The 14404-nt window shown below is 49.7% G+C and overlaps 1 protein-coding gene across 1 annotated transcript in view; it reads left to right on the top strand.

Annotated features, from left to right (window-relative positions):
* POLRMT (RNA polymerase mitochondrial) overlaps positions 1–14404 on the top strand; it is an 84754-nt gene that overhangs the window by 24856 nt on the left and 45494 nt on the right. The window contains exon 6 of the mRNA XM_033955633.1: positions 6446–6632. Within this exon, the coding sequence (XP_033811524.1) occupies positions 6446–6632 (187 nt within the window). The remainder of the gene's footprint in view (positions 1–6445; positions 6633–14404) is intronic.

The following is a 14404-nucleotide window of genomic DNA, read 5'->3' as shown; positions in this document are numbered from 1 at the left end:
TTCTTCCCTGCCAGTGTCTTCTCCCCACTATCTCTTCCCCATTTCCTTTCAGCGTCCTTCTCCCCCCCATCTTCTCCATGTCCTTTCAGCGTCCTTCTCCCCCTCTGTCTTCCCCATGCCCTTTCAGCGTCCTTCTCCCCCCCCCGTCTTCCCATGTCCTTTCAGCGACCTTCTCCACCTCATTGTCTTCCCCATGTCCTTTCAGCGACCTTCTCCACTCCATTGTCTTCCCCATGTCCTTTCAGCGACCTTCTCCACTCCATTGTCTTCCCCATGTCCTTTCAGGGTCCTTCTCCCCCCTCTGTCTTCCCCATGTCCTTTCAGGGTCCTTCTCCCCCCTCTGTCTTCCCCATGTCCTTTCAGGGTCCTTCTCCCCCCTCTGTCTTCCCCATGTCCTTTCAGGGTCCTTCTCCCCCCTCTGTCTTCCCCATGTCCTTTCAGGGTCCTTCTCCCCCCTCTGTCTTCCCCATGTCCTTTCAGGGTCCTTCTCCCCCCTCTGTCTTCCCCATGTCCTTTCAGGGTCCTTCTCCCCCCTCTGTCTTCCCCATGTCCTTTCAGGGTCCTTCTCCCCCCTCTGTCTTCCCCATGTCCTTTCAGGGTCCTTCTCCCCCCTCTGTCTTCCCCATGTCCTTTCAGGGTCCTTCTCCCCCCTCTGTCTTCCCCATGTCCTTTCAGGGTCCTTCTCCCCCCTCTGTCTTCCCCATGTCCTTTCAGGGTCCTTCTCCCCCCTCTGTCTTCCCCATGTCCTTTCAGGGTCCTTCTCCCCCCTCTGTCTTCCCCATGTCCTTTCAGGGTCCTTCTCCCCCCTCTGTCTTCCCCATGTCCTTTCAGAGTCCTTCTCCCCCCTCTGTCTTCCCCATGTCCTTTCAGGGTTCTTCTCCCCCCTCTGTCTTCCCCATGTCCTTTCAGGGTTCTTCTCCCCCCTCTGTCTTCCCCATGTCCTTTCAGGGTCCTTCTCCCCCCTCTGTCTTCCCCATGTCCTTTCAGGGTCCTTCTCCCCCCTCTGTCTTCCCCATGTCCTTTCAGGGTCCTTCTCCCCCCTCTGTCTTCCCCATGTCCTTTCAGGGTCCTTCTCCCCCCTCTGTCTTCCCCATGTCCTTTCAGGGTCCTTCTCCCCCCTCTGTCTTCCCCATGTCCTTTCAGGGTCCTTCTCCCCCCTCTGTCTTCCCCATGTCCTTTCAGGGTCCTTCTCCCCCCTCTGTCTTCCCCATGTCCTTTCAGGGTCCTTCTCCCCCCTCTGTCTTCCCCATGTCCTTTCAGGGTCCTTCTCCCCCCTCTGTCTTCCCCATGTCCTTTCAGCGTCCTTCTCCACCCCTTTGTCTTCCCCAGTGCTTTCAGCGTCCTTCTCCCCCCCATCTTCCCTATGTCCTTTCAGCGGCCTTCTCCTCCCTCAGTTTTACCCATTTCCCTTAAGCGTCTTTTCTTCTCCACTCCACTTTTCCTCCCTTTCTCCCTCCCTGCCCCTTACCTTTGTGGCGCTTCCCCACCCGACCAACAACAGAACAAGCCCGGTCGGACAAACCTCCCTGCCCTGTAGCCGCGAATCTAAATTACCTTCTTACAGCAGCTGGAGTATTGAAGCTGCTGTAAGAAGGTACAGTGGTGCCTCGCATAACGGACGCCTCGCACAGCGAACGCTGCGCACAACGAACTTTATGTCTTGATCCGTACAACGAACTTCGTTTCACACAACGAAGTCGCCCGAGCTGCATCCTTCCGCGCAGGCACTGCGCTTAACTGCCCTCTCTCCGCCTGGTTCCCTCTTGCCCCCCCGACTCCCCGACACGATCGGGGCAAAAAGGAGCCCAAGCCCTCTTGCCCCGCCGATTCCCCAACTCCCCACACAATATCGGGCCAGGAGGGAGCCCAAGTCCTCCTGTCCACGGCGACCCCCTAACCACACCCTGCACTACATTACGGGCAGGAGGGATCCCAGGCCCTCCTGCCCTCGACGCAAACCCCCCCTCCCCCCAACGACCGCCCCCCCCCCCAAGAACCTCCGACCGCCCCCCCAGCCGACCCGCGACCCCCCTGGCCGACCCCCACGACACCCCCAACCCCCTTCCCCGTACCTTTCTGTAGTTGGCCGGACAGACGGGAGCCAAACCCGCCTGTCCGGCAGGCAGCCAACGACGGAATGAGGCCGGATTGGCCCATCCGTCCCAAAGCTCCGCCTACTGGTGGGGCCTAAGGCGCCTGGGCCAATCAGAATAGGCCCGGGAGCCTTAGGTCCCTCCTGGGGGCGGGGCCTGAGGCACATGGGCCCAACCCGACCATGTGCCTCAGGCCCTGCCCCCAGGAGGGACCTAAGGCTCCCGGGCCTATTCTGATTGGCCCAGGCGCCTTAGGCCCCACCAGTAGGCGGAGCTTTGGGACGGATGGGCCAATCCGGCCTCATTCCGTCGATGGCTGCCTGCCGGACAGGCGGGTTTGGCTCCCGTCTGTCCGGCCAACTACAGAAAGGTACGGGGAAGGGGGTTGGGGGTGTCGTGGGGGTCGGCCAGGGGGGTCGCGGGTCGGCTGGGGGGGCGGTCGGAGGTTCTTGGGGGGGGCGGTCGTTGGGGGGAGGGGGGGTTTGCGTCGAGGGCAGGAGGGCCTGGGATCCCTCCTGCCCGTAATGTAGTGCAGGGTGGGGTTAGGGGGTCGCCGTGGCCAGGAGGACTTGTGCTCCCTCCTGGCCCGATATTGTCGGGGAGTTGGGGAATCGGCGGGGCAAGAGGGCTTGGGCTCCCTTTTGCCCCGATCGTGTCGGGGAGTCGGGGGGGCAAGAGGGCTTGAGCTCCCTCTTGCCCCGATCGTGTCGGGGAGTCGGGGGGGCAAGAGGGCTTGAGCTCCCTCTTGCCCCGATCGTGTCGGGGGTGCCAGGGACCACACGGAGTCACCCACCGTACCACCCGATTCGGGTAAGCGCAGGTATCGGTGGGTGGCTTATTTGCGGGGGGGGTGCCTTATTTTACATTTTTTTCTAAAAAGGGGGGGCTGTCTTATTTGATGGCCCTGCCTTATCATCGGGGAAACACGGTAGAAAAAAAAAAAAATGAACAGTTAAGTCCCAGTTTTTGCCGCTGAGACTCTGCCCTCTCTCACTGTAAAATTAGACTCTACTTAGTCTGTCTTTAAATTTAAAAAATGTGTGTTGTTTTAAAAAACAATTATGTTTTTAGATGTATCTAAATAAAAATAATAACCAAAAATTTATCTTTTTTTATGTCATCTTAGCATATTTTATGCTACAGAACGAATTATTTTTTTTAACATGTATTGTTATGGGAAAACGCGTTTCACATAACGAACTTTTCGCATAACAAACTTGCTCCTGGAACGAATTAAGTTCGTTGTGTGAGGCACCACTGTAATTTAGATTCGCTGCTACAGGGCAGGGAGGTTTGTCTGCTGGGCCTGTTGTCGGTCGATTGGGGGAAGCGCCACAAGGCTAAGGGGACCTGACCGGCTGTGCACACTCCCCCCCATGGCTGCACCGGGGCAGACCGCCCCCCCACCTTTCGGTACACGATTGCCTTTTCCCTACCTGCCCTGCCGCAAGTAGCCAACCGGAAGTCTTCCCGATGTCAGCGCTGACGTCGGAGGAAGGGAGGGATTTGCTTAAGCCCTCCCTCCGACATCAGCGCTGACATCGGGAAGACTTCTGTTCGGCTGTGTACTGCGGCAGGGCAGGTAAGGAGAAGGAGAGGAGACTATGCTTGCGATCCTGGGGGAGCCCGGGCCCCCTGTCAGCTCTGGGCCCCTGAATGCAGGACTGGTAGTACTGCCCTGATGGCGGACCTGTCTATCCCTCCCTTCCGTGTAGCAAAACCCTTGAGCGCCGCAGCCATGCAGCTGAACACCCGCTGACCCTACCATTTTTCCATCTCTCCCATCCATCTGAACCCCGCCGACTCTCTGACCGCAAGGTCTACAAAGAGCAGCGTTGGCAGCAAGCTTCACGGCCTTCTCCCGCCGGGACCTTCCATGCACCGCATTACTTGTGACATCATCAGTGGTGCGGCAGAGGGTTTTCTTCAGGCTGGTTTGGATAAAGGCCTGACTGGGTTCTCTTTGGGTCTGGGTGGCTGGGATCTCCTATTTTAGATCCCGGGAGCATCGATCCTCCTTGGCATCTCATTCTGATGTTGCTAGATTCTTGAAAGGAGCTCTTTGTGTCAGATCACTTGTTGAGCACTCTTTTCTTCTGGGACCTTAACTTGGTATTGTCTAGCCTTAACAAGGCTCCTTTTCAGCCCCTTTGAGACTTCCCTCTTGAACTTGACACTAGAGACTGTTTTTTCTGGTCACCATTACTTTGGTGCATCGTGTGTCAGAACCTTAGGTTTTATCTTGCAGGGACCCTTTCCTCTGTAGTTTGGAGGTGGGGGTTTCCCTTAGGTCGATTCCTTCCTTCCTGCCGAAGGTTGTTTCTGCTTTCCATGTTAATCAAAGTGTGTTTACTTGTAGAGAATGACACGGGGAAAAAATCTGTCCCTGTCACTGCCCTGTCCCCGGCCCACTGTCCCCTTCACAACCCCGTCACCGCCATCCCCTTCACCGCCCCGTCACCGCCATCCCATTCACCGCCCTGTCACCGTCACTGCCATCCCATTCACCGCCCCATCACCGCCATCCCATTCACTGCCCCGTAACCGTCCCTGCAGCATCCATATAAGCCTTATTACTGCAATATTTAGCTTATTCCTTTCTTATAAATCAAAGTTCTGGCTGCTGAACTAGAGAAAGAGATGTTCAGCTGGCAGGGCTTTGTTTATAAATTTTTATCAACACAACTAATATACTACATTATCCTAAAGCAAAAAATAAATAAATATAATTTTTTTTTCTACCTTTGTTGTCTGGTTTCTGCTTTCCACATCTTCTTGTGTGTCTTCTCTCTGCGTCTTCCATTTGCTGTTACTGTGCCTCTCCCTTCACCCTTCACCCCCTCCCCCCCCAATTGGTATGGCACCCATCTTCTTCCCTCCGCTCCCCCATAGTCTGGCATCTGTCTTCTTCCCTTCCAGCGTCTTCTCCCCACTCTGTCTTCCACATTTCCCTTCAGAGTCTGTTCCTCTCTACCCTCTTTCAATGTCTGTTCTATTCCTTTTTACAACCACCCTTCCCTCCCTCCTTCACCATCTGTTCCTGTCTACCACCCTTCAGCTCCTCTCGCGTGGATTATCTATCTACCTCCCTCCCTCTTATTTTTGTGGCACGTTACAATGTAATTTGTGCAAGCTGCTGGAGCCTGCGAGCTCGGTCCCTGTCCCATCCCCACAAACCATCTTGCTTCTGTGTTCCTATTTTCCCCATTTCTAATATCTCCTATGTATCTGGCATTGCCCCCCCCTGGGTCCATATACTATCCCCATGCCATGTCCCATTTATGTCTCTGTCCCTATGCCCCATGCACATAATTTCCCCTCTTTCTGTTACCTTCCTGTGTCCATATTTCCCCTATCTTCCTCTTCCATACCAGTGTGTCTCTTCTTTTCAACCCCATCTAGCTTCTCTCCCTCTTTCTTCCCCCCCCCTGCTTCCAGCATCTGGCTCACCTGCCTGTCTTCCCCTTTCTTTCCTGCTGTGGGTTTCTTTCTTTTCCTCTTCATCCCCTTGGCCCAGAATCTTTTTCCCTTTCACTCCCTCCTTCCTAGTGTGAGCCGGGAACACGCGTGTTCGTGTGGTCCAGCAGCCCCCACCCGCCTGATCGCAGCGTTTAGCCAGCTTCCTCCCTCCACCTCACCTTATATGCCAAGTTTGCCGGCTTTCTTTTTCCCGAGCCGCACACGTGGCTGCGCGAGTTGATCAATCTTCTCCTCTCCTGCAACTTCCTGTTTCCGGTTGCGTCAGAGGAGAAGATTGATCAACTCGCGCAGCCGCTTTTTGAACGTGTGCGGCTTGGGAAAAAGAAAGCCGGCAAACTCGGCATATAAGGTGAGGTGGAGGGAGGTTGCTGGCTAAACGCTGTGATCGGGCAGGAGGGGGCTGCGGGACCGCGCAATCCTTGATGCCTCACTGCAGAGACAAGACCATTCACGGCTCCACGGGGTGGTGAATGGCCTTGTCCCTGTCCCCGCAGTGACTACTATTTTTCTTTCCCCGTTTCGGCGGGTTACCCGCGGCTATTCGCGGCTAGCTGCGGGTAACAACCACCGTGTCATTCTCTAGTAAATATGGGTGGATCCTTCAGTCATGATAACCCCATGGCTGTAGAGGCATCTGACTGTACAGACATGGCTGATCAGCAGCTTAGTTGCAGAATGTGTGGCTTAATTTACTATCATATATAAAAGAATGGCCCCATAGGTGTTTCGCAGCACCTTGCAGTAAGATTGTACTGTCCTGTTCTCTCGGGTCTCCTTTACTGTCTCCATTCTATACCTTCTGCACTGTGAAGTATGACATTGAATCCCAAGACCACTGCCTAATCTGCTGGTTTTCTGTTCCCCCTCCATAGGTGTGTGCAGTGGCTAGAGAAGGATGAATTCCATTTAGAAGAGCTGTTCCAGAACTATCCACACCAACAGGATGAGAGAGAGATGGTTTTGAAGGCCATCTGGTGTATACAGCCAGATTTCCAGCCAGCACCTCAACTGCAAGCACATAGTTGCAGTTCTCCTTTGCTTAAAGACTTTTATATTAAGGTACTCTTGCTCTTTGTGTAGGCACTAGGGTTTGTTTGTTTTTTACTGCTCTCCTTGCCAAAGGAAGTTCTTAGAGCAGGCTTCATCTCAAATCTGATTCTTGTTTGGGATGTGCATATATCACATCATCCCCTGAGTGCAGGAAATGATGTTGACATCTGACTGACCCTGAATTAGACAGAATGCTGGAGGTATACTGTTGTAATCTTCACACCGTAATACCTTAAGCACTTCACACACAGACCATTAACACCAGACTCATCATAGGTCTTACATTTTATCTAAATTTTTTCAAAAGTACTTTTAAATATATTTAATATTTTAATTAAATTAGTTTTATTTTAAATAAATACTCATCTTAAAATATTAAATATATTTAAAAGTACTTTTGAAAAAATTTAGATAAAATGTAAGACCGATCACAAGTCTGGTGTTGATGGTCTGTGTGTGAAAAAATATACTACACACAGCAACATCGCCGAGGTCTGTGAGTGAAGTGCTTAAGGTATTACTGTGTGAAGATTATATCTGTTATGCACCTTAAGCAAGCTATTGGAAAGTTTAATGCCTTGAATATATGTGCAGGAGATATACTGTTGTAATTCTGAATGGTGTGCAGGGCTGTGGAGTTGGTACACCAAACCTTCAACTCCAGCTCCTCTATTTTTCCTTTTGTCTAACTTGACTCCACTCCTATTTTATGTATACATAGAAAAATGTGAATTCAAATACAGTTTTTGCCTCCACCTCTACGAGGAGGCCGTTCATAGAAAACATAGAAAAATGAAGGCAAATAAAGACCATATAGCCATAGTCTACCTATCCATGCCATCTATTATCCCTTCCTCTCTCTTAGAGATCCAGTATACTTGTCCCAGGTAAATCTAAGAGAAATTTGATTAATTGCAGAAACACAGGATATTTCTTATGCACAAAATCAGGATTCTTTATTGTTCCTCCAGACTGGCACAAAACGGATATGTTTACAATCCTCTGCCAACAGGTGAAGACTGAGACCACATTGACTTTTGGCAGTAGTACAAGTGGGCTGTACAATATCTGTTATCAGTCTCCAGCAGGTGGAGGTGGTAAGCCTGTTCAGTCTTTTCCTTTTGATGGTTAAGGCCTATTGGATCTGATAGCAGCCTTTTTATTGTCCCTTTTTTGAAGTCCAGACAGAGCTTGGGGGACTCTTTTGGGGGTCTGTCCGACCTCGGGGGTGCCACACTCGAATGGTTGAGTCCCTCCCCCCATTTCCCCCAACCTTCCCAAATTTATTTTCCTTAGAGGTACCACAGCTGTACGCCTTGCCACAGTTCATGCAAAGAGTACAGCTTTGAAAGCTTGTGGGGTCTGCTCTCTTGTCCATTAAAGATTTTGCTTTATTAAAAAAAAAATGTCCTGAGGCAGCCGGTCTGGCAGGAAGCTTTAAATTAGCTTTAATTGCTTAATTTTTCTAACCAGAGTTTTTTTTTTTTCCTTTCGTCTCCTGCGTGTTTGCAATGAGCACTTTTAAAATGCAGAAAAAGTGCACTTTATGCGCGCACAGAGCAGTGGATGCAACCGGCGTGTGAAGTGCTCTGGCTACTTCAAGGGAGAATCCTCATCGACTTTGCATGTGCACCGCTTGTTGGCTGTGGGGAATCCTGGGCTTCCCCAGCTGTTGACTGTCAGGGAAATAAGGTTTCCCTTACTGCTGATAGTGCTAGGGGATTCTCTTACCGCTTCAGCGGCTGCTGCCTGCAGGTCTGATTTAGCGGCTGGGTTAAATCAGGCCTAGGGAGATACTTTTGGGGCAGGCTTTTTTTTTTTTTTGGTCGGAAACTCCGCCATTTTGTCTTTGGCCTTGGGTGACCTTTCTCCTGTTTTGGAAAAAACAGGAACAGGTCCTAAGTATTTCTTCTGCTCCTGCAGGGAGTACTTTTTTGCCCCTGGAGGATTTTTGCCTCTGATTTTGTCCGTCATGTACAAGGCTTACATGCAGGCGGCTGGGGTCCTTCTTCTTTGCCAGGGGACCACGGTTCTACTGGGGGGGTCTTTACCTTCCACGTCTGCCCTCGTTCAGTTTCTCCCACCTTTGTCCAAGCAGCTGCGGGTTTCCTTGGACCAAGGATTTTTTCCTGCTGACCTTGTTTCACCTTATCAGGACTTGGATCTTAGGGTAGACCCCCCCCCAAGATCCTCTTGAGGAGGGATAGATGATGTGGATGGCTGAGTTCCAGAGATACCGGTTGGCAGGGATGCTTTGGTTGTGCGCATTTTTCACCAGGAAGGTCTTCTGGATTTTTACTCTTCAGGTGTCTTCAGTTTTGTATTCAAATATATTTTATTGAGCTTAGTAGAAAACCTAGAAATAGGTACACAAGACAGCAAAACAAGCTCAAGGTATATGAAATATCCCACAACATCCAACTACCTATCCCCCCGCCCACCCCAACCCCGGTCCTCCTTCCAGTTACAATCCCTAGGATATAATCAGTAGTACAATATAAAAGGACAGAGGCATACATAAATGGAATACAGCGATATAAAGAGCCTTAACAGTTAAGCAGGCGGCTACGTGCTACAAGCATCATGGTAGTCCAAAAGGATTCCCAGGTGCACTGAAAAGAGAGAGGAAAAGAGGAGAGGGGAAAAATCCAACACATCTTGTCGTTCCCACATCAGAAGAGCAATCATCCGGCATCGCCATAGAGAGTAGTCCGGCGCATCCTGGTCAAGCCATTTAAGTAGGATACATTTCAATGCAAGAAGAACTGTCAACTTGAGAAAGGCAGCAGCCCCCCTAATCCTGGGGGAATAGTGGAGGACAGCTCCAAATAAAACCAAGGGAGAGCGGCGGACAGTTATGTGCCAAATGCGCTCCACAAAGAGAAAAATTGCATCCCAAAAAGAGATAATAGCGGGGTAAGTCCAAAATATGTGTCCCAAGCCTGCCTCAGGGGTCTGACATCACGGGCAGGCAGCTGACTCTTGGAAATCAGAGAAGTAAGTCCTCTTAGGAGAAATGTACAATCAAAGGACAAGCTTATATTGTTGTTCCCAAAAAGTAGTAAATTTAAGATAGGTAGGCAACCTGCGAACAGCTTGCAATATCACTTCTTCAGAGAGGTCTACAGCAAGGTCATGCGCCCATGCATCTCTCAATCTAGAATGGTCAAACAAGGGGGATTCATCCTTCAAATGACGATGATGAAATTTAAGAGGAACAGGGAGTTGGGAGCCAATAGTAAAGGCCGTAGACAACAACTCCTGGACAAGGAGCCGTGAGGAACCGGAGGGTAAAGAATTAAGATAATGTTGAACTTGCATATATGCAAAATAATCAGTGGGCGGAAGATCAAATTCTTCCCGCAACTGAATGAAGGACTTAATTCTCCCATCATCGTCCACTAATTGAAACAAATAATGAATGTCCTTTGTTTCCCATCTAGCAAAACTCACTCCATCAACCCCAGGAAGGAAATTTACTATTAAAGCGAATAGGAAGAAAAGGAGGAGTGGTAGGAGGAACAGAATGAAATTTACAGACCCAGTGCCAAGCCTTTCGCAAAGAGCGATGCAGCACCCTGCTAATGAGAGGCTCAGGAGAAGTAGAGGGAACAGAATGAAGGTATGCACTAAAGTGCAGAGTCCGGAAACAGGAAAGTTCTAAAGAGGTATTGGTAAAAGCAGAGGAACCTCGAAAAAAGTCATTAATATGACGCATGCTGCAACTAACAGACAAATAGCGAATATTCAGCAAACCCAGGACACCCTTGTACCATGGGGCCGCCACCAACCTATAAGGCATTCGGACCCTTTTACCCACCCAAAGAAACCGCTGAACCATGTGCTTCAGACGGCGCGCATCTCTGGAAGTCAAGTAAAGAAGAAGCACTTGAAAGACATACAGCCAACATGGGATGATAAGCATGTTATATAAATGTGCACGGCCTAGAAGTGAAAACGATAAACCTCCAGAGCTGCAGTTTATTCTGAAGGGCCTGAAACAATGGCTCCACGTTCAGAGAGTACAAGCGAGATAAGTCAAGCGGGATAAGTATCCCTAAATATTTCATTGAGGAGTCTGCCCATCACAGAGGAAAAGCACCCCTCCATGCTGTACGTATGTCTTCAGTTTTGTGTTTTGAAGAAGAGGCTAAGGACCCCCTCGAGTTGTGGACTCTCTGCTTCGGGAGATCTGGTTGGCCTCCCTTTCTTTTTAGGATATTTGGGATGTGGTGAATGCACAGTGGAAGACTCCAGACACACCTTTTCGCTTGGCGAACTCCATGGCTAGGCTCTATCCCATTCCTGATGGGGATAGGGATACCTTTAGTTCTCCTGTGATTTGATGCTGTGATCTCTGCTATTGCACGTAGGTATATGGTGCCATTTGAAGGCAGTTTGGCCTTGAGAGACCCTCAGGACCGTAAGATGGAGTCTCTCCTTAAGCAGAGTTTTGATGTGGCTTCCTTGGCTGTCCAGGTGGTCTGATGGGTCCCTGACCGGGAGTCTGCTGACTGGTCCTTGGGAGATTAGGAGGTGGCTAAGATTGAGCTTGGTGCTTTTTATGTCTCTGATGCCATGTATTATCTGTTGCGGGCATCTGCCAAGTCCTTGGCCCTCGAAGTAGCCACTCGCCATACCCTGTGGCTTCGGGGTTGGTTGGCGGATTCAGCCTCTAAGTCTAAGCTCAGTAAACTTCCTTTTTGGGGCTCCTTCCTCTTTAGTGAGGAGTTGGATAAGCTTGTTCAGGCCTTGAGTGATTATAAAGTGCCTCAGATTCTGGAGGACCAACCTCGCCAGATGTCTCGGGGTGGCATTATCAGTATCGCCCTGGCCAGGGCTTGGCTTCTTTCCTTTCAAGAGGACGCTTCTTTCAGTGCATGCAGCCCTTTTGGGGAGCCCGCCAGGGGGGTCATGACTTCCACCGGTGGCTCCTCCTCTGCCCATCCAGCCCATTGACTTGTTGTGGGTCCTTCCCTCAGTTCCAGTGGGAGTCCAGTTGCAGGAGTTTTACCGGAGTTGGGCCGAGATCACAATGGATCAGTGGGTCCTAGAGGTGATTTGGGATGGCTATGCTCTCGAGTTTTACCGGCTCTTACCAGATTTTTTTTCCTTTCTTCTTGTCAGACAACTTGGAAGAAGCGGGCTTTTCATCAGACGCTGCAAAGGTTGCTTTACCTCAAAGCGATTGTTCCAGTGCCGCCTCAGGTGATTCACACCGACAAGTACTCCTACTTCGTGATGCCCCAGAAAGTGGGGTCTTTTTGGCCCATTTTTGATCTAAAAGGTGTTAACATGGAGCTTTGGGTTTCATCTTTTTGTATGGAGACCCTGAAATCTGTGATTCTCACTTTTCAATCTGGGGAATTTCTGACTTTTCTCAACCTTATGGAGGCCTACCTGCATGTTCCGATTTGGGCCTCCCATCAGCAATTCCTTTGCTTTGTGATTTTGGGAAAGCACAATCAGTTTTGTGTGTTTGTTTTGGTTTGGCCCTGGTGGCGGCTTTGCACAAGGAGGGCATTCTGGTTCATCCCTATCTGGATGACAGGTTGATTCAAGCAAAGTCTCTTCAAGAGAACTCCTGGGTCACAACTCAAGTTGTGGAGTTTCTGCAGTCGCTGAGCTGGGTGGTCAACCTATCCAGAAGCCAGTTGACTCAGTCTCGGCGCTTGGAGTATCTCAGAGTTCTTTTCGACACCAGCTTGGGGAGAGTATTCCTTCCCAAGGCCCGGATGTTGAAATTGAAGTCGTAGATTCACTTCCTAATGGATTGTTCCCTTGGATGTTGATGTTGGCCTCCCTGGAAGTAGGCAGGTCGGCTCGGGCTCACATGCGCCCTCTGCATGTGCTCTTTTTCAGCGGTGGTCACCGCAGATTTACAATTTGGACTGTCTCGTCCCTCTTCAAGGGTTAGTTCATCGCAGCTTGGACTGGTAGCTAAAGTCTTCCAATCTGGTTCAGGGAGTGAGTCTGGATCAGCCCCAGTGGACAGTGTCTCGGTTGCTCGGCTCAGGGCAACTGGTTGCCGGTGGAAGCGTCATGGTCAATCAATATTTTAGAGACCAGAGCCATTTGGTTGGCGTTAGTACCTTTCCAGTCATTGCTAGAGGGCAAGACGGATTGGGTTCTCTCAGACAATGCCACATCAGTCGTCGGGTGGGGGAACCAAGAGTTATCTGGTAGCGAAGGAGGCAACTCTTCTTATGGAATGGGCAGAATCTCATCTGGACATTTCAGCTTCTCACAAAGCTGGAGTGGACAATGTTCAGGCAGACTTCCTTAGTAATCATGTGCTGGATCCCAGCGAGTGGTGTCTTGGACTAGAAGCCTTCACGTTGATTGTTCAGACGTGGGGTTGGCCATTCATGGACCTCATGGCCATGAGTATCAACACCAAAGCACTGAGGTTCTTCAGTCGACACAGGGATTAGCATGCCGAGGGGCTGGATGCTCTGGTGCAGGCTTGGCTGACAGTTGGCCTGATGTATGTCTTCTGTGGCTTCTGGTGGGCAGAATTCTTCTTTGCATTGCCTGGCATGCAGGCTGTGTGATCCTAGTGGCTCCAGACTGGCCCAGGCGCCTGTCAGATTCTCGTGGCAGATCCTCTTCTTCTGCCCCTCTCTTCTGGCCTTCTGACTCGGGGTCCCATTCCCATATTTGGTCTGGGTCCCTTTTGTCTTACAGCTTGGCTCTTGAAATGGAACACTTAAGGAAAAAAGGATATTTGGATAAGGCAGTGGTAGGCAAATTCATTAGTCAAAAGAGCCAAAGATCAGCAGTATAACAATTAAGATTTCTTTTGAGAGCCATACCCTGCGCCCGCTTGCGCTACGACGGCTTCATCAACCCGACTGACACCCTGCTCGTCTGCACATAGTCGAAATCGATTCATGGCAGAGCCTAGATAATGACATGGGAAAATAATTTGTCTCCATCCCGTCCCCGCGAGCTTGGTCCCCGTCCTCGCAAACCATCTGATCCCATCCACACAAGCCTCAAATACTGAACTACTTATATTAAAGTATAAAAAGAAACAATATTCTGTACAATTGTCAATTTATAAATCGGTGTCTTCCCCATTTCCCTTCAGCGTCCTCAGCCCACTCTTCACTTCAGCGCACGCACATAAAAACAAACAAGCAATTTTATATCATTTTCATTCTATTCATTCATAGAAATTAAAATCTAAATAATGCCAAACATAACAAATCATAATTTTACAAAAATAATTTCCTGCACAGTCAAGCCTGCAAGGATTATTAGATGTCTTTCAACAGCTCCCCTCCCTCCCCCTTACCTTCGTGGCCAAGTCAAAATGATCTACCAACAATAAAATTTTAATAAAACACAAAACACACTGGGTATGCAGAGAAAATGTTAATTATCATTTATATTCCGCGGGTTTTCAAAGCAGATGACTTTATGCAATGTCACCTCAGTAACCACTATACAAAAATAGACAAATATACCCCCTCCCTTTTTACTAAACCGTGATAGTGGTTTTTAGCACAGGGAGTTGCGCTGAATGCCCTGCGTTGCTCTCAATGCTCATACTCTCCTTGTGCTAAAAACCGCTATTTTGGTTTAGTAAAAGGGGGCCATAGTGCAAAATATAGACAGCAGATATAAATTCTCAAAACGGACACATTTTGATCACTAAACAATAAAATCATTTTTCCTACCTTTGTTGTCTAGTAATTTCATCAGTCTCTGGTTGCACTTTATTCTTCTGACTGTGCATCCAATATTTCTTCCCTTCTTTCAGCCTCCTGCATGCT

The sequence above is a fragment of the Geotrypetes seraphini genome, chromosome 8 (genome assembly GCF_902459505.1).
Source record: "Geotrypetes seraphini chromosome 8, aGeoSer1.1, whole genome shotgun sequence".
NCBI lineage: Eukaryota > Metazoa > Chordata > Amphibia > Gymnophiona > Dermophiidae > Geotrypetes > Geotrypetes seraphini.
Note: the sequence above shows the minus strand (reverse complement) of the source record. Positions and strands in the feature narration are given on the sequence as shown.